The following is a 21,198-nucleotide window of genomic DNA, read 5'->3' on the forward strand; positions in this document are numbered from 1 at the left end:
AAAAGATGTTGCAGAAATTGTCCCCAAAACAAAATATGATAAAATTTTTATCAAAACATTTCTTAAAGAAATGTATTTTCATTATATAACAAAACCTCGGGATGTCATGTTCCGATACAGACCAAAAGCATAAACAGTACATTATAAGCCTTACAACAGTTATTTACATCTACTGGCCTATAATCCAAAAATCCCTCGTCATCATCCAACTATGTTCGGGGTCCACTACCTGTAATATAAAAAGCTGAGTGGGTCAGGTTTGGGAGCCCGGTGAGCATATAGGGTTTTCAACCCACAAATAATAACAAATTTATTAATTTCATCAACCAACAATAACCCTGATTACCCGTTCCCGTTATCCTCACTTTACGTCCCTAAACATCTATCATAAGGGACCTAGCCTAAGGATTTTCATCGGGGTAACAACACTGCTTAAGGGATACTTCTGTAGTTTCTTAAGGTTCCACCCTAAGAATCCTCTATCATTCACTCATTCATTCCAAAGGATTGTCCTAAGGAATAGGCACAAAGTCCATCGTTGCCTATGACACAATTGCTAATGATATCTATTAGGTACAACTACCAATATTATCTATTAGGCATAGCTGCAAATATTATTATTTAGGCACAACTGCCAGAATTATGACATTCTCTATTAGGCACAACTGTCAATATTATCCTTTAGGCGCAGCTGCCAGGATTGTGTTGTTCTCAACCAGCTGCAACTGCCAATATCATCTATTAGGCGCAACTGCCAATGTTATCTTTTAGGCGCGGCTTCCAATATTATCATCTATTAGGCACAGCTACCAATATTATCTATTACGCACGACTGCCAATATTATCATCTATTAGGCACAACTGCCAATATTATCTATTAGGCGGCTGCCAATATTATCATCTATTAGACACAACTGCCAATATTATCCTTTAGGCGCAGCTGTCATGATTATATTGTATCTATTAGGCACAACTGTCAATATTATCCTTTAGGCACAGCTGCCAGGATGTTTAGATTACAACTGGTGAATACTTAAATCAAAATACCTGGTGAACACTCCGTTCAAAAATACTTAATGAACACCTAGTTCAGAAACACCTAGTGAACCCTTAGTTCAAAAACACCTACAGGTTACGAGCCTGTTAATGTTCCACTAGACTGTCTAGAAAAGTCCATGGTCGACAACTATATTCAGCTAGATAACTGGAACATCATCAACATCGAGACCTCACATCATTTTATTTCATCACACATCAGCTATTTCATCTACCCATGTTATACCCAACATATTTGTAGATAAACGTACATATACAGTTTAAATCATTTAAAACATGTATAAATCATTCATTCAACATCCCTCTCAAATAAACAAACAATATATATACACATAGCACGTATTTTATATAAAATACTTCATATCTATGTGTAAGATGAAAGTGACTATACACTCACTTGATTTGACGATGATTAGACATCACTTCGTCCCTTAAAACAACATTTTTCGATGAAACCGGGATGTTTTCTCAAAAACCGGGCTTCACGCAGGCAGATTTTCGGCTCGAAAAACTCTTTTCTCGGGATCTTTGGGCTCTCCGGGGCTTGCTTACGATGCTAGGATGATATTCTAGGCTTGGGGGTATTTTTGTAGGTAAAAAGAAAGTAGAGGGTGAGAGAAGTGAAAATTGTAAATAAAAACCGGGATGCCTCCCATCCTATTTATAGTGTCAGAAGCTCCTTATTACGCGGGGCGTAACTTCCTGGTACGCGGGGCGTACTGCCTCGCAGAGCTCTTCGCTGGGCGTACGCCTTCGTACGTTGGGCGTAGAAGTGGATCAGCTCAGACACGTCAAGGCTACAACACGTGTCCATCATGCGAAGGAGTAGGGCGACATGGCTGACTCCGGATCGAATACGTGCGAAGTACGTTGGGCGTAATCTTTATGTACGCTAGGCGTACTCCTTTGGACCAGCCTTGAAGTTTGTGCCCAGAACTTCAAAAATTCGTAACTTTCGCATACGATCTCCGTTTTTGACGTTCTTTATATCCACACATAGGTGAAATTATGCTCTACAACTTTTGTTTAGACTCCGTCGACTAATTATGCTCTACAAAAATTCATCCGTTTAGACTCCGTTTTTGACGTTCTTTATATCCACGCATAGGTGAAATTATGCTCTACAAAAATTCATCCGACTCGCCGAGTTGTTCATACATTCGTCGAGTCTACGGCAATCTTCATTGGACTCGCCGAGTTGTTCTTCCAACTCGCCGAGTTCATGCCTATCTTCATATGACTCGCCGAGTCGACCATGCGACTCGCCGAGTCCCTTCAGTCCTTTTTGCCATACAGACTCATTTGAGCCATGCAGCGTCTCCAAACTACAGATCCAAGCTTCTAAGGCAGCTTTTCACGTAAAGTTGCAAACTTTACGTGCATGCACAGCTACAAAGGCTCTTAATGTCAAATCCAAGCTTACAATGGGGGTTTCATACTCAAAGAGGTTTCATTCACGCCCAAACCAGAAACTTTATGACTCTAGGACTTAAGAAGGGTCCAGATCTGAAGTTACAACTTCAGATCTAGCCCATAGTCCACCTTATCAACTCAAAGATCCATAAAATCCCCAAATTCAACCAAAAAGAGATCTAGAAGGGAAAAGAAGTAAAGGTGGTGACTTGATACCTCTGGAAGATGCTAACTGAGGTAGATTCTGATTCCCACACTTTCCTTGCTCCAATTCCCTTGCCTTCCAAGTTCCTCTTCTCCAAAGATCTTCCTCCCAAGCTTAATACACACACAATAGAGCACCACATGAATTAGGGTTTCTCAAGAGCTCTCTAGAACTGCAAAGAGGCCAAAGGAGGCTTATGCTTCCTTAAATAGGGTGCAAAACCCCGAGATTTAGGGTTTCCTCTGCCAACTCCTACTCGTCGAGTCCCTTCATGGACTCGGCGAGTAGGTCACTAAACACGCGTACCAAACCCGTTGCTACTCGACGAGTAGGGCAACCAACTCGTCGAGTAGGCCTTGAAACCAATTAAATTCTTATTTAAACAATACCTGGGAATCGGGGCGTTACAGAAAGTAGAGGGTGAGAGAAGTGAAAATTGTAAATAAAAACCGGGATGCCTCCCATCCTATTTATAGTGTCCGAAGCTCCTTATTACGCGGGGCGTAACTTCCTGGTACGCGGGGCGTACTGCCTCGTAGAGCTCTTCGTTGGGCGTACGCCTTCGTACGTTGGGCGTAGAAGTGGATCAACTCAGACACGTCAAGGCTACCACACGTGTCCATCATGCGAAGGAGTAGGGCGACGTGGCTGACTCCGGATCGAATACGTGCGAAGTACGTTGGGCGTAATCTTTATGTACGCTGGGCGTACTCCTTTGGACCAGCCTTGAAGTTTGTGCCCAGAACTTCAAAAATTCGTAACTTTCGCATACGAACTCCGTTTTTAACGTTCTTTATATCCACGCATAGGTGAAATTATGCTCTACAACTTTCGTTTAGACTCCGTCGGCTAATTTTGACTTTATTTTTAAAGTTATATTTTTAACAGGCCGGGACAGGAAAAGTCCGTTAAAAATTCATAACTTCTTCATCCGATGTCCGTTTTCGTCTGTCTTTTTACCGTTGAACTACTATCAACAATATCTTCGATTCTCGTTTAGATTGTGTCGGCTAAAAATCGCTCGATGTATAATTCGAATTCCGGGGTACATATTGTTAAGTCAAATCTTAGAAAATTCATAACTTCCTCATACGAAGTCAGATTTGGACATTTCTTTTTATGCACGCTCTCGGTTTACCGTGTACTACAACTTTCATTTAGATCGCTAAGGCTAAAAAGCATTTTATCGTAAATTCACTTTTTACGTCACACAGCGTCGTGTCGGTTCTGTCGCGAAACTTCGACAGGTCATAACTTCTTCGTTATAACTCGGATTTCGGTATTCTTTATATCTCCGGAATCCTTGTTTCGACCACTTACTTTCTTCATAGATATCGGGTTTATCTAACATTTAATTTCTATGCTTATTTTTATCCTTAACTTATTAAATCATAATAATTAAGCATAAAACACATAATACTCAAATAATATATCTTTGTTACTTCATAATAAATTACAAAGGTTGACCTAGACTATTACATCATCATTAATGCCTAGCCTAGAAACACGGACGTTACAATTCTCTCCCCCTTAAGATGATTCCGTCCCCGGAATCATACATCAGCAAACAAATGCGGATAGCGACTCATCATGTCATTCCCCGTTTCCCAAGTGAGATTTGACCCATTCGTATGTTTCCATCGCACAAGCACTAAATCGACCATTTTGCGTCGCAACTTCTTAGTCTTACGGTCAACAATTACCTCAGGTTCTTCAATTAACCTCTTGTTTTCATCCAACTTTAATTCAGAAATTGGAATTATGTCGGGAACTTCTCCCGTGAACTTTCTCAAATAACACACGTGTAAGTGTTATGAATATCATCTAGTTCTTATGGTAGTTCTAGCTTGTAAGCTTGGTTCCCAAATCTCTGAAGAACTTTAAACGGTCCAATAAACCTTGGACTCAACTTTCCCCGAACCACGTAACATACTCATCTTAGTCAGACTCAATTCGATATGACCTCTAGGGTCGGAATATCAATCATCTTCTTAGTCATTACCAAAACGATGGTAACGACATACTTGAACAAAAACGAAATCAATTACTAGCTTCTTGGTAACCTTGTGACTTTCCCTGATCCAAGTGTGAGTCCTGTGCTTCCAGTAGTATAGGCCTCTACTACTATTCACACCTACTCATACTCGTCCCAAGTATTGTCTCGCATTCCCCAAGTTCTTATCTCCTAAAATCACAAAACGATACAAATACGTCCAAATAATCTTAAAAATTTCCCTAGACTCTTCTAGGACTTCTTCCATGCATATCTTCAACATAATTGTGCTTCAACTCGGTTGGTGATGGAAACGCCAGACGATAAGACAACTTCAGAAATTACACCAACCGTTCTATCATCCCGCTAATCAAATGTGTACATTCAGATGTACCGTACTCCTCTATACGTAATGTTATTTTATTAGACGTATTCTAAAGGCAAGATACCATTCTTACGATATCTTCCGATAGGTATCATTCACTATCGTAAGCCTTCTCATTTGCTCCATTTACTCAGGTGAACTATGAGTCCTCACCATGACGTTATGTTCACAGAAGCAGGCGTTCAGCATATCGGAACGAGAATATAGACAGAGGAAGGTTTCAACGTTTATTCCTCCTTATTACTCCGTAACGTTATATGCTAGTTCTAATATCGTAGTCATATGCTTAGAATCCTGAACACATAAGGTTTCCAGATCCGGTCGGCAACAGACCATAGATCCATATAAATTATATCATATATGGCAAACATATAGCATTTAGCACATAAAAACATTTTAAGCATCTTTCCTAAAATATACTAGTGCTCGTGTCTAAAATATGGTAGACACTCATCTCATGATCATCACTTAGCATTCTAAGTTTAAGTCTAGAAATCCTACAAATTCCTAGTTCGCTTAAACTAATGCTCTGATACCAACTGTGACATCCCCATTTTTCTCGGCCAAAAAAGACCGATTTAGTTCATGCTTTTAAAATAAAATCAGAGTAATCTTCCAAAAGATGTTGCGAAAATTGTCCCCAAACCAAAATATGATAAAACTTTTATCAAAGCATTTCTTAAAGAAATGTATTTTCATTATATAACAAAACCTCGGGATGTCATATTCCGATACAGACCAAAAGCATAAACATTACATTATAAGCCTTACAACAGTTATTTACATCTACTGGCATATAATCCAAAAATCCCTCGTCATCATCCAACTATGCTCGGGGTCCACTACCTATAATATAAAAAACTGAGTGAGTCAGACTTGGGAGCCCGATGAGCATATAGGGTTTTCAACCCACAAATAATAATAAATTTATTAATTTCATCAACCAACAATAACCCTGATTACCCGTTCCCGTTATCCTCACTTACGTCCCTAAACATCTATCATAAGGGACATAGCCTAAAGATTTTCATCGGGGTAACAACACTGCTTAAGGGATACTTCTGCAGTTTCTTAAGGTTCCACCCTAAGAATCCTCTATCATTCACTCATTCATTCCAAAGGATTGTCCTAAGGAATAGGCATAAAGTCCATCGTTGCCTATGACACAACTGCCAATGATATCTATTAGGTACAACTACCAATATTATCTATTAGGCATAGCTGCAAATATTATTATTTAGGCACAACTGCCAGAATTATGACATTCTCTATTAGGCACAGCTGTCAATATTATCCTTTAGGCGCAGCTGCCAGGATTGTGTTGTTCTCAACCAGGTGCAACTGCCAATATCATCTATTAGGCGCAGCTGCCAATGTTATCTTTTAGGCATGGCTGCCAATATTATCATCTATTAGGCACAACTGCTAATATTATCTATTAGGCGCGACTGCAAATATTATCATCTATTAGGCACAGCTTCCAATATTATATATTAGGCGCGGCTGCCAATATTATCATCTATTAGGCACAGCTGCCAATATTATCCTTTAGGCGCAGCTGTCATGATTATATTGTATCTATTAGGCACAACTGTTAATATTATCCTTTAGGCACAGTTGCCAGGATGTTTAGATTACAACTGGTGAATACTTAAATCAAAATACCTGGTGAACACTCTGTTCAAAATTACTTAATGAACACCTAGTTCAGAAACACCTAGTGAGCCTTTAGTTCAAAAACACCTACAGGTTACGAGCCTGTTAATGTTCCACTAGACTGTCTAGAAAAGTCCATGGTCGACATCTATATTCTGCTAGATAACTGTAACATCATCAACATCGAGACCTCTCATCATTTTATTTCATCACACATCAACTATTTCATCTACCCATGTTATACCCAACATATTTGTAGATAAAAGTACATATACAGTTTAAATCATTTAAAACATGTATAAATCATTCATTCAACATCCCTCTCAAATAAACAAACAATATATATACACATAGCACATATTTTATATAAAATACTTCATATCTATGTGTAAGATTGTCACAACTAGGAATTTTGATGCTTTTTAAACAATTAACAAGGATAACATTGTAACTAAAACTTGAAAGCATGTATGATGCTTATTCAATGACAACAAAATTCCATCAAACACTCCATACAAACGCTCAAATAGTCTACAAAAGGTTGGAAACCCTAGAAATCCCGGTTTAAGTCCATTATGGACTAGGATTTCCTTATTGGGCCTAATGGGCCAATAAACTTCCAATGTGACTATTTTGGGCTTATAACTCTTAAATGGGCTCTCATTGGACCCACTCTCATAAGACTTAACCTTTTTGGGCCTTATAAGCCTAAAACAGACTAGCTTACCTTTAATGGGCCTTATTGGGCCATAACAAATCCAAATATCTTTAATAGACTCAAATCCATTCATTTATGCTAAATTGGGCCGTGAACTACTCTAAAGGCCCAATGGGCCGAAAATTATCAAATTGGGCCTCATATTATGGACTCAAGCACAAAATGCCCAAGCCATTCTCTTCCTTCTCTCTCTCTCTCTCGGCCCAAGTAGAAAACAAAAAAAAATGAAAATGAGAAGAATGGTGGGGAGAATTAACTAGGAGATGCCACCTTCCTATTATTCAACATGTAACAATGCTATAATTTCCCATACTTCCATGCATGTCAACTCATTATATCTCTCTTCTCCCTCTTCTTATTACTCACGACCGAAGATCACAACACACACACATTTCATCAACTTCTTTCAAACACACTCTCTCTAGAAAAGCTTCATCTTCTCCATTCAAATTTTCGAGATCTTGGAACATTTCAAGGAGGTTCTTCCACAAAAATCATCATCCTAGGTAAGTTGATGCTTGGATCCATAATCTAGTCTCTTTATTTCATCAAGAATCTCTTCTAAACTCACACAAACTCATGATCATCATCCTAGAAAACTCTAAGTTCGAGATCCACCCAAGAAGGCTTACTAGGACCAAAACTCTTCCATTTCTTTCTTCAAAACCGACAACAACAAGCAAAGGTGAGTTCATACCCCTCTATTTTCGGTTTTCATATGATTTATGGGGGAGAATACAAGTAAAATGTGAAGATCTATGTGTATTTGTATGTTATGTATGATTTCTTGTGTTTTTGTGGTAAATATGTGCTAAAAATGAAAGATATTTCGAGATCTATAGTTCAAGAAGGAAAAATATGTGATCTAGGTCATATTTCACTTAACATGTCAAGATAAACTACTATACAAGCTTTAAAATAACACACTACAACATAAAAATTTGTTATTGGACTATTTTTTATAAATAAACAAAAGATGGGGAAAAAGATGCCATTCACGGTTTCTACAAGGATCAAAAGGTCAAAACAGCCAAAATAAGAGTTTTTATAAATATTAGGCTTTTTAAAGGACTAGAAATGTAAATTTTAGCCTAATGGGCTAAAATTTGGGCTTTTCGGCTATTTAGGCCCAAAAATGCGAAAAATCAACTTCAAGGGACTGAAATGGAAAGTTTTCTCAAAACAAGGGCTATAAACGTAAATAAACCTATTTTAGGGGTTAAAATGACCTTATTTATCAAAAGGGACTAAAAATGCAAAGATTTTGGATTTTGGGTAAAAATTGTAAAAATTGCGAAAAGTGTAGATTTAAATGCAAATCTTTTAACTAAGGGGCTGAAACTGTCCAAAATAAAATTTTGGGCTTAAAACATTATTTAATTAAGTGTTTAGGCCAAAAATGTCAAGAAAAATAGTTCAAGGACCTAATATGTCATTTTTCATAAAAAGGGCTAAAAATTGCCAACTTTACCAAAATAAGGGGCTGAATAGGTCAAACTAATATTTTTGGTCAATTATGTTAATAATAAAATAATTGGGTCAAAATATACAAAACTTTATAACTTATGGGTTTTAAATAGAAAAATAACTATTTTTATAAATCTATGAATCGTTATAAAACAAATTGGTGATTATTACGACATATCGACTAAACGACTTCGCAACATTAATACTATACAAAACAAGTAAACATTCTAATTGTTGGGCTTGAGAGATTCTAATCATGTTTATTGGGCCTTCGTGACCCATTAACATGACTTTTGGCCCAACCTAAATAATACATGTTATTGGGCCTCCTGTGACCCAATTACATGCTTAAGGGACCCTCAATGGCTTTTACATGCTATTGGGTCTCAATGGCCCATTAACATTGCTAGTAAGGTCAAAATAAATCTTATGCGAAATGGGCCAACGCGCCTTTCGTATACTCGACAACCTTAAATAATATACGTAATTAGTAGGGCCTAGTAGTCCTCTTCTCCTCGTCTGTTAGGCTTACCTTCTCTTCAAGTAAACTAAAATCAGGTTATTAATCAAGGTTAATCAAATTCATGTGGATTAAGTGAGTAACAACGGGTGACACCAATAAGTGTCGGTCATAGTCTGTAGTTGTAATCAAAGTCTCCTGGAGGGAGAGCGAGAGTTTGTGTATAGATCTATACGGGGGTGACTCCCCCACACCTAAGCTGTTCGCTACAGTTAGACTCGGCCAATCTAGGGTGACAAAATCTTAAGATCAATTTTCGGTGTTCATTAGAATGCCAAGACAGACGAACTAGTCATTATCATGCATGGTTATAACGACTCACATAGAAATCCGATACCATTTAAGTAATCAGGGTAAATCATATTCATTCGCTGTGACGATACAATAATACAAAACAATCATAACTTTTTATCGGAAAACATCGGGTTTTCCGGGGAAACCAATCTTACTCACTTGTACTTTCAAAAACTATAATGCAAAACTACTCATTTATACACGTCTTGAAATCATTCACGCATATACTTACAGGATCATCACAACATTTTCATGAAAAGTCTTATTACAGAAAATATCGGATTTTCTGGGTTTTACGAACGACATAAACTATTTTACATCAAACATACTTATGAACTCACCAACATTATATATGTTGACCGTTTTCAAAATAACTTGTATTCTCAGGTAATCGTTAGAACGAGGAAGCATCCAGTGTGTTGAAAGTTTCTTTTGTAGTTGCTAATCACCAAACACTTTATATTTTGGGATCATGTAATGTAAACCATGTACTTGATGTAAACAATTCTAGTTGTACTATGTAATGTTTGGTGATGAATGTGTTATGTTTCATGTATATTCATTGTGATGATATTTCAATTTAAGTCACGCGAGCCCTCGGACGTTTCTGCCGTCTGGTTCGGGGGTGTGGCAAAGATGAAAGTGACTATACACTCATTTGATTTGACGATGATTGGACATCACTTTGTCCCTTAAAACAATCTTTTTCGATGAACCCGGGATGTTTTCTCAAAAACCGGGCTTCACGCGGGCAGAGTTTCGGCTCGAAAAACTCTTTTCTCGGGATCTTCGGGCTCTCCGGGGCTTGCTTACGATGCTAGGATGATATTTTAGGCTTGGGGGTATTTTTTGTAGGTAAAAAGAAAGTGTAACATCCAAAAATTTTACGCCAAATTTAAACTTTTCAAGCATAAATAAAACCTAATAGTATTGTTTACAAAAATGTTTTCAATTCATTATTCAATCAGAGTGTCCCAAAAGCCAGATCATAAGGATGAGGAGCGGTACGATCACACCTTCGCCTTGCCATGAACTCCTGAAGTACCTGAAACAATAAACTGAAAACTGTAAGCCCGATGGCTTAGTGAGCTAACCCCCCAAAATACCAATACCACACTGATAATACCACATCCGTAATAATCAATCAATCAACATGCATACTGGGCCATCGGCCTGACTGGACCGCCCTACAGGGCCTACAGTCCAACTAAATCTATACCGAGCCTTCGACGTGACTGGACCGCCACGTGGGCCTACAGTCTTCCCGGACCGCTCATAGGGTGTGTTGGCCTTCAGCACAAAGCAGGACCGCCTCAACCCAAGCAACAAGCAAGTAACCATGTGCGCATAACTAACATATACTGGCATATACAACCATCAAACATATCTATTTTACTGAGCATCCAAACATAGCAATCTCTTATAACTAGAGCACTGACCTAGCAGGTCACTAACACATCAATCCCTACGGATCATAAGAGCATAACATACTGTCTATCCTGATTCTGATCTAACACATCACATCCACATGTAGCATACCATAACGATAACAACTAAAAGGGCCGGTCTTGGTGCCTTAGACCCTATCGATATAGTGAGGATAACTCACCTTGCAGATGTCGACTCGGTAGATAAACTTCAACCCTCGGATCACTGCCGCAAACTCCACCACCTATAACCATAGTATAATCATACCCATAAGCCAATTAATCAATCCTGGTCAAAGTCAAAGTCATCAGTTAAGGTCACGAGTACCCCCGGCTACTCGCCGAGTTCCTTGAAGTACTAACCCACTCGCCGAGTCACCCGAGTGACTCGTCGAGTTCCTTTGGTTTACGATCGAGACCCTAAGACCACTCGCCGAGCTTCCTTCTTGCAACTCGACAGTTACCCACGCATACATAAGTTGGGGCAACCTCATCCGACTCGCCGAGTTGTTCATACACTCGTCGAGTCTACGGCAATCTTCATTGGACTCGTCGAGTTGTTCTTCCAACTCGCCGAGTTCATGCCTATCTTCATATGACTCGCCGAGTCGACCATGCGACTCGCCGAGTCCCTTCAGTCCTTTTTGCCATACAGACTCATTTGAGCCATGCAGCGTCTCCAAACTACAGATCCAAGCTTCTAAGGCAGCTTTTCACGTAAAGTTGCAAACTTTACGTGCATGCACAGCTACAAAGGCTCTTAATGTCAAATCCAAGCTTACAATGGGGGTTTCATACTCAAAGAGGTTTCATTCACGCCCAAACCATAAACTTTATGACTCTAGGACTTAAAAAGGGTCCAGATCTGAAGTTACAACTTCAGATCTAGCCCATAGTCCACCTTATCAACTCAAAGATCCATAAAATCCCCAAACTCAACCAAAAAGAGATCTAGAAGGGAAAAGAAGTAAAGGTGGTGACTTGATACCTCTGGAAGATGCTAACTGAGGTAGATTCTGATTCCCACACTTTCCTTGCTCCAATTCCCTTGCCTTCCAAGTTCCTCTTCTCCAAAGATCTTCCTCCCAAGCTTAATACACACACAATAGAACACCACACGAATTAGGGTTTCTCAAGAGCTCTCTAGAACTGCAAAGAGGCCAAAGGAGGCTTATGCTTCCTTAAATAGGGTGCAAAACCCCGGGATTTAGGGTTTCCTCTGCCAACTCCTACTCGTCGAGTCCCTTCATGGACTCGGCGAGTAGGTCACTAAACACGCGTACCAAACCCGTTGCTACTCGACGAGTAGGGCAACCAATTCGTCGAGTAGGCCTTGAAACCAATTAAATTCTTATTTAAACAATACCTGGGAATCGGGGCGTTACAGAAAGTAGAGGGTGAGAGAAGTGAAAATTGTAAATAAAAACCGGGATGCCTCCCATCCTATTTATAGTGTCCGAAGCTCCTTATTACGCGGGGCGTAACTTCCTGGTACGCGGGGCGTACTGCCTCGCAGAGCTCTTCGTTGGGCGTACGCCTTCGTACGTTGGGCGTAGAAGTGGATCAGCTCAGACACGTCAAGGCTACGACACGTGTCCATCATGCGAAGGAGTAGGGCGACGTGGCTGACTCCGGATCGAATACGTGCGAAGTACGTTGGGCGTAATCTTTATGTACGCTGGGCGTACTCCTTTGGACCAGCCTTGAAGTTTGTGCCCAGAACTTCAAAAATTCGTAACTTTCGCATACGAACTCCGTTTTTGACGTTCTTTATATCCACGCATAGGTGAAATTATGCTCTACAACTTTCGTTTAGACTCCGTCGGCTAATTTTGACTTTATTTTTAAAGTTATATTTTTAACAGGCCGGGACAGGAAAAGTCCGTTAAAAATTCATAACTTCTTCATCCGACGTCCGTTTTCGTCTGTCTTTTTACCGTTGAACTACTATCAACAATATCTTCGATTCTCGTTTAGATTGTGTCGGCTAAAAATCGCTCGATGTATAATTCGAATTCCGGGGTACATATTGCTAAGTCAAATCTTAGAAAATTCATAACTTCCTCATACGAAGTCAGATTTGGACATTTCTTTTTATGCACGCTCTCGGTTTACCGTGTACTACAACTTTCATTTAGATCGCTAAGGCTAAAAAGCATTTTATCGTAAATTCACTTTTTACGTCACACAGCGTCGTGTCGGTTCTGTCGCGAAACTTCGACAGGTCATAACTTCTTCGTTATAACTCGGATTTCGGTATTCTTTATATCTCCGGAATCCTTGTTTCGACCACTTACGTTCTTCATAGATATCGGGTTTATCTAACATTTAATTTCTATGCTTATTTTTATCCTTAACTTATTAAATCATAATAATTAAGCATAAAACACATAATACTCAAATAATATATCTTTGTTACTTCATAATAAATTACAAATGTTGACTTAAACTAATACATCATCATTAATGTCTAGCCTAGAAACACGGACGTTACATTGCGCATGTTAAAAAATATTGTTAAAATATTAAAAAATATATGTTGTTTAAAATGGTTAAGTTATTGACATTAATATTGATATATTAACGTTTACACTAAGTTTATATATGTAATCTCAATTGTTTTAAACAATATTATTCAATTAGTTTTAAACAATATTATTCAATGACTTTTATTCGTTTGTTGCGTAGAAATAACATTGAATATTATTCTTGATTTAATGTTATTTTTTAATAATTGTTATGTTAGATTAATTTAACTATTATTGTTAATTAATTTACAAAATCATCTGAAAAATATTCTATTACTATAAGAAATAGTTTTTGGATATTATTTTAGTTAAGCTGACATCATTTTTATAACACTGTGGGCAATTTTAGAGGTTTTGGAACACCATATATGTAGGTCATGGAAAAACTAAGACAATTGTAATATGTTTTTAAAAAGTGGAGGATGGAGGATGTATGTAAAGATACTAGAAACATTACTACACTCAGGGCTAAGGTGGATGAATATGAACATGTTTCAGAATCCAGATCACTCACATATTAGGAGATAATTGATTGGCGTGAAGGTAAAATCAAGATTTGTGATTTGGAGCATCAAACAAAACTCGACCTTCAGCAAAAGGCAAAAGTCAAATGGTTAAAGGATGGTGATGAAAATAACAAGTTCTTTCATGGCACTTTGAAAAACAAATGCAGGCAAAATAGAATTCATGGATTAAACATCAATGAGGTGTGGTCCTTCGACCTTATTCAAATAAAATTGGAAGTACATAGGTTTTTTGCAGAAAAATTTCATGAACCATGGCCCAATAGACTGAAGTTGTTGAGCCCTCTATTCAGAAAATTGTCTTTGCAACAACAAAAACTTATATAATCTCCAATCTCGATTGAGGAAATAAAAAATGCACCTAGTCAAGATAGATTCACATTCAAGCTCATCAAAAATAAATGGGAGTTCATAAAAACTAATATTATCAAAATTTTCCATTATTTCGAAGAGACTGGTAAATTATCCCATGGTTGCAGCTCTTCTATTATTACCCTCATCCCTCAACCAACGATCTGCTCACGTTGGGGGATTATAGACCCATTAGTCTCATTTGTTGTTTATACAAGATAATTTCGAAATTTCTTGCAAATCGGATGAAATCAATCATTAGGTTGGTTGTAAATGATGTTCAATCAGCGTATATTAAGGGCAAAAATATTTTAGATGACCCTCTCATCATAAACGAATTTTACTGCTACGCTAAGAAATCCAAGACATCAATGTTTTTGTTTAAAGTTGATTTTGAGAAGGCTTTTGATTCGATAAATTGGGGGTACCTAGACACAATAATGGCACAAATGCAGTTCGGTAAAAAAATAAAGAAGGTGGATTCATGGCTGTCTCTCCTCAACTCATGCTTCGATCCTAGTAAATGGTGCCCCAACCGACGAATTTCCCATTTCAATGGAGTAAGATAGGGAGATCCACTCGCATCTTTTCTCTTCATATTGGCTTGGAAGGGCTTAATATTGCCCTTACAAGTGATATAGACAAATCCCTCTTCACTGGCATAAAGCTTCCACACTCAGGGCCAAATATTTCTCATCTATTCTACGCGGATGATGCCATCTTTGCTGGAAATCAGGATCATAGAAGCATTCAAAATCTATCAAGAATTCTCAAATGCTTCCAGGTGTACTCTGGTCTCAAGGTCAACTTTCACAAAGCAATGTTGTTTGATATAGGTATTCCTGATACTGATTTAAATCATATGCTTAAACCCTTGGTTGCCTAAAAGGCTAGTTTCCATTCACATTCCTTGGTGTCCCGGTTGGAGCCAATATGTCACTGAAGAAGCACTAGAAGCCGATTATAGAAAAGTATCAAGCTAGGCTCTGAAATTGGAAATCAAATACACTCTAATTTGGGGACAGATTGTGTGACACCCGAGACCTCATATAAACAAACCATGAATTTTATTTATAAATACCAGAATTCACGGTTACAACGGAAACACAAAATAAAATACAAACTAGTGTTTCTACCATAAACTTATTAATGACTATATATTTTAAGCTAAGTCTTCAAGTGTCATCTAGTCCCATAACTACGATACTAAATTTTTTCCAAGCTTTTCTTACCGGATGTGTCATGAGATGTATATTTTAATTTATAAGCGAAATGGCTTAGTGAATTTGTGTGTTTGTGTACAAAAAAAAAAAAAAAAAAAAAACCCACATGCAATCATGAAATATAGAAATTAAATTGTGATCTGAGTTATGGGTAAATTTATTTAAGCCACTTCAGACATCAGACAAGCATGCGAGCTACCTGATCATGACTTCTGCATAAAATTCGAGCGGGGCTAGATATGTACTGCCGGTATCGACTTAGTAGCGGGATGTTACCCGTATACTAATCGTACCCAAACTTATCTATTATCAAATGATGATACGTTTATTTGTACATTACCCAACAACTCATTACTTATATATGTAAAAATAATAAGCATGATATAATACAACAAAGCAATAAATATGACAGGCAATAAACAACTAGGCAGGCAAGCACAATATATATATATATATATATATATATATATATATATATATATATATATATATATATATATATATATATATATATATATATATATATATATATATATATATATATATATGAGTTTTGAAAAGGCATCACGAAACTCACCTCAAACAACATAGGTATTATCTTCTAAATTCTTTTTTTTCCTTTGGTTCTCTCTAAATATTTTGTTGCTGATGTATTTTAAAATTCACGAAGAACGTTCCTATTTATACTCAACAATTATACATCTTAATCATTCCAAATTTTAACACGTACCACACTAATAATTTTGAAATTGTACACTAACAGTTAGTTTATTGACACGGATTAAATAGACTTGCCGTTTATAGAGTTGCCACATTAAATCTGATAAGTGTCTCAATACCAACCAACTTGGATAGTTTATTATTATTATTATTATTATTATTATTTAACGAAATATCTTTATTTGATCATTTATTATAAAACTAATATATGTATACATGTTTAATTATTATTATCAATTAATTTTCTTTTATATTAACAATACATATTTCATATATATTTTTTTGAATTATATGTATGTAAATTAGAGAGAAAAAAATCTTAAAAAGATATTGTAAATAAAATTTTGATTTACTATATAACTACATATGACAGACTTTCGAGTATATAATAAATATTATTTTACGATATATCTAAAATTAAATATTTGATAACTAACATTGTAAAACATACCTGTTAATCACTAGTTGAAAGTACGGGTGTTACAGATTGACATTTATTAAATCCGTTTTAAGTAGTTTACCTACCTATTACTTCTCTCTATTTAAGACATAGATGTATTGGAGAAATTGAGGCGCAAATATTTGTGGGGTGGAGGAGATAACAAGGCAAGAATACACTGGATGGACCGGACGAAAGTGGTGGTTGTAAAAACAAATGAGGGTCTTGGAGTAGGCACACTTAAAGCGCAAAATATATCCCTCCTAATAAAAAGGATGTGGAGGCTAAAAATGAATGTATTTGGTTGAGGGTTATCAACAACATACCCAACTTAGACAACCAAATGGTTACATACTTGGCCCGAAAAAAACTCAAATGGTGTTTGTCATAATATTTCAAAGGCGGTTAAATATCTAAATGAATACAACATTAAGGTGAAAAATTACGTTAGCCTTATCCATGAGTTTAATATTAAAATTCTCTTTTAGAAGGATTTTTGGTGTGGAGATGATACTCTACAAACTCGATTTCCACATCTCTACCAATTAGAATCGGTTAGAACATGCAGACTCATGGACAAAATATCGAGTACATGATTTATTTGGAAATGGAAAACGGAGAGATTTGATGATGCAGCACGCACATAACTTCATGAATTTTATTCTCTGCTCTGCTCAACGAATTTTAGTTCTGACAAAAACATTGGATTTCGTTTCAATCATAGTCCTAATGGAAATTATTCAGTTGGCATAACGAGGAGGTTGATAGAGACACACCTTATTCAATACACTGGTCAGTCTATAAGTTGGTCGAATCTTATCCCTCCAATGGTTAGGTGTTTTGTATGGAGAGCAGGTAGAATCCCAGCTGTCGTGGATCTTAAATGCAGGGGCATAAATGTCCAAGATGTTAATTGTCAACTATGTAATCAAAGTCAGGAAACAGTAAACCATTTATTACTTGGCTGTGATTTTGCAAAAGAGGTGCAATCTTAGATTTTCAAATGGTGCGGAATGCAGTGCGCACATTTCACAACCGTGCGGGAATTTGTTGATTTTGTTGAATCATGGGGGAACTGTACAAGAAAAAAGCAAGTTGTCACTGTGATTTTTTACTCAATTCTTTGGAACATATGAATGGCAAGGAATGACAAAATTTTCAATAAAAATACACATCCCTAACAAAAACAACGGACTTCATCATTCTACAATCATATGAGTGGTGCAAGCACATAAGTAAACATGGCTACGAAAGTTAGACGGATTGGAGTTGCACCTCGTTTACTCATCTAACTATGTAATCTTTTGCGGTTATGTTTTCTTATGTTATACTTTACTAGGATACAAACCGTAAAAACCACGGATAAAAAAGAAAAATAATACTCATAATTAAAAATCTAAGATTTATAAAATTTTATAAATCTTTAACAATATATTTAAAGGTTACCATATTAAACCCTTTTATCACCAGAAATTCAAAATTCGAAATAAGTATGTTATCAGTTACAAAGTTAAATGGAATCAAATTAAATGGTTTATGATTATAGAATTTAAAATGAATTAAGGGTAATGAAGTAAATTCAGATTGAAGGAAAAATGTATTGTGGAAGTGCCACTCGGACATAATGATTCTTCTATTAAGTTTAGAAGATTTTCTTCTTTGTATTTTGGATTTCCATCGCACCTTTAGCTCATTGCTAAGTGTTTTGTCCCGTTTTTGGGTTTTGTATTATATATTATTTGCGTTTAAAAAAAGAAAAAAAAATCATTTTTAATAAATTGGTTACCGTAAGTCCTTAATTTATAAAAAATTCTTATTTTTTCTTTTTAAAATCGACCAATATACCCCTTGCCTAATAAAACCTAACGCATTATGCTTACGGCCTCTCGCTATCTGCTCCTCACGTCAACTCTCCTTGCTCGCCGTCGCCTCCCCTGTGAAGCCACACGTCGGAGACCTTCGATAGCCACAACTCCGTCGCACCCAACCCCAGGTTCCATTTTTCTTCCTTATTTTCTGCTTTCTTTCTTTCTTCTTTTTTTCTCCAGCTTTCTTTGAACCTGCCACTTGATGTTGTTGGTCGATTTCTTTTTATGCAAAAGGTTTTCTTTTCCGTGATTTCCTTCTTCACATACGAAATTTCTGTTGTTTTTTTAATATCAATCGGAAAGTTCAAGATCTTCTCTGGAATTCTGTTAGCTGATTTCTTACTTTCGGTGATAATTGATTTGCTATCTGTTTGCTGCTACTGATTTGCTACTTGTTTGCTGCTACTGATTTGCTAGTTGTGTTCGATGTTCAAATATATGAAGTCTGATGTGTACAGTGTTCTGTAAAAAAGGGAATGTGTTTGCAGGCAAGCTGTTTGATGAAATGCCTGAGAGGGATAGTACTTTATTAATATGCATGTTTCACATATCAATTATAATATACATGTTTTCATTTTTAACTTTTGAATTTTGATGTTGGTAACTTAGGAATGAACAATAGATGCTACTGATTTCCTCCTAGTGTATTATTTCTTGTATACCTGCTATTGTTTCATCACCAAACTGTTGGTCATTTATACATGCAGGAGCAAATTGCAATGGGTGATGCTAGCCAATCTGGATTCAAGCCTCCACCAGAATTTCAGGATGATGCTAGAGCTCCTATAGTTGAACCAAATGCATCAGATTCTACTGAACTATGGCTCATACAATGGCCTAAAGATCAGGTAAGATGCAGTCCTCCTTGTGGTTTTTCATTAAGTCATATCTAGTCAATGAAGTTTTTGTAATTGCCATTTGAGCAAATGGTTTGTTGGTTGGCACTGCAGATTCCTGATTTTGATGGGCAACAACTCTCCTTGAACCTGAATAATGATGATGGGCAGTTGGGCAGTTTTGAAGCTTCATCTGGTGAGCATAAGTTTAAGCTTTCTTTCTAATATCCTGCAGATTGTGCAATGTACATCAAGTTTATTTGATATGCAAGAATGTTTGTTCACACTCAAGTATCAATCTTTATCTACTTCAGTATTGCAGTCATGGAAGTGTTAAATTTGGATTCATGACCACATATTTTGAATTAAGTTGTTAAAATCCCCAAATTACATCACTTCTTATGTCCATATTTTCATCTTGTCAGGAAAGTCGTATGATGTTGTCAGCCTTGCAGCACAGGAACCAAAAGCCATGGTCTTTCTATCTTGTGCAACAGATTCAAAAATTGGTATTGTTTGGAAACTTCAGTTTACTCTAAATTTCACATAATGACATTGTTTCCTCATGTTGAAGCATACAAATATGTTCATAATCTTTTGCTAGCCTCTACTGTCTATAAATGAAGTAGTGCCTGTGGCTTCAATTAAGCATATAATTTCTTTAAAAACCTGTCCAACTTAAAACTGCTATACACAATGTAACTTTTCACCATATTTTTCCTACTTAAAAGTGGTGATGTTTGTGTGATTTATTTATATATACATTCTGCTTATGTTTATTTTTATGGAACACATAAGCAAAAGCATTGATATGATTTGTTTATTAAATTATTATGTTGACAGTTGGTAAGATTACAAGGCGAGTTTCGTTTGTTCGTTATCTGGAGGCTGATGAGGTGCCAAAAGATGATACAAAGAAGCTTAAACAGATGTACGAAAGGTCAAATGCAACTTCATTGACTAATTCTGGTCATCAGTTTTCAACTCCTGCAAAGAGTACAAGAACAAGAGGAACTCATAGCAGTGGGCATAGAAGCTCTCTTTCTGAAGAAAAGAAGCATCGCTCAAGTTCAAAGGATTTGAATTCCAGCATGTCTTTGCAGGAATCGGATCATTCTCAAGAGAAGAAGTCAAAAAAGAGAAAGAAACATGTGGCTTAAAGTATATTATATGTTGAATTTTGTTTATTTCTTTCAACTTGTAAGACCATTTTAATGGGGGTAACAACTAAAATTTTGGAGATCCTCTGGTCCCTTTATTCTTTATATACATGCGAGCAACATTTCTTTGGCTATTGTAGTTCTTGACCCACAAAAATGGTTGTGCTCATATTTTAGTTTTGATAATTTTGTGAACCTTTTTTTTTTTTTTTTTTTCAGTACTCGTATTTGACATTGTTGTTCATATTTTGGTTTTCTTTTATTACCTTTTTGACAGAATGAGACAAGAGTATCACAAGGGTGGAGCATAAAATAAAAAAATTATGGTTGCTAAAATACCGTTGCAATCATGTAGTGTAGTCTTTGCTATTGAGTCAGTATGATTCCATAAATAAATTGTTAGATTTAATCATTT

General features: G+C 36.6%; 1 protein-coding gene across 1 annotated transcript; it reads left to right on the forward strand.

Annotated features, from left to right (window-relative positions):
• Positions 1-18,775: 18,775 nt before the first annotated feature.
• LOC145160648 (mediator-associated protein) lies at positions 18,776-20,969 on the forward strand. The gene is made up of 5 exons (XM_079079928.1): positions 18,776-18,912; positions 19,495-19,635; positions 19,738-19,819; positions 20,049-20,132; positions 20,467-20,969. The coding sequence occupies exons 2-5, from the start codon at positions 19,507-19,509 to the stop codon at positions 20,781-20,783; spliced, it is 612 nt and encodes a 203-aa protein (XP_078936054.1). The 5' UTR covers positions 18,776-18,912; positions 19,495-19,506; the 3' UTR covers positions 20,784-20,969.
• The last annotated feature ends 229 nt before the right edge of the window (positions 20,970-21,198 follow it).

Source organism: Lactuca virosa, chromosome 2 (genome assembly GCF_052849685.1).
Source record: "Lactuca virosa cultivar CGN04683 chromosome 2, Lactuca_virosa_CGN04683_v6, whole genome shotgun sequence".
NCBI classification, from domain to species: Eukaryota; Viridiplantae; Streptophyta; class Magnoliopsida; order Asterales; family Asteraceae; genus Lactuca; species Lactuca virosa.

What these genes read in the sequence shown, in the direction of transcription:
- LOC145160648 (XM_079079928.1), top strand. Translation starts at nt 19,507, where the DNA reads ATGGGTGATGCTAGCCAATCTGGATTCAAGCCTCCACCAGAATTTCAG. An exon ending in TACAATGGCCTAAAGATCAG is followed by an intron (nt 19,636 to 19,737) that starts GTAAGATGCAGT and finishes TTGGCACTGCAG; the next exon opens with ATTCCTGATTTTGATGGGCA. An exon ending in CAGTTTTGAAGCTTCATCTG is followed by an intron (nt 19,820 to 20,048) that starts GTGAGCATAAGT and finishes TCATCTTGTCAG; the next exon opens with GAAAGTCGTATGATGTTGTC.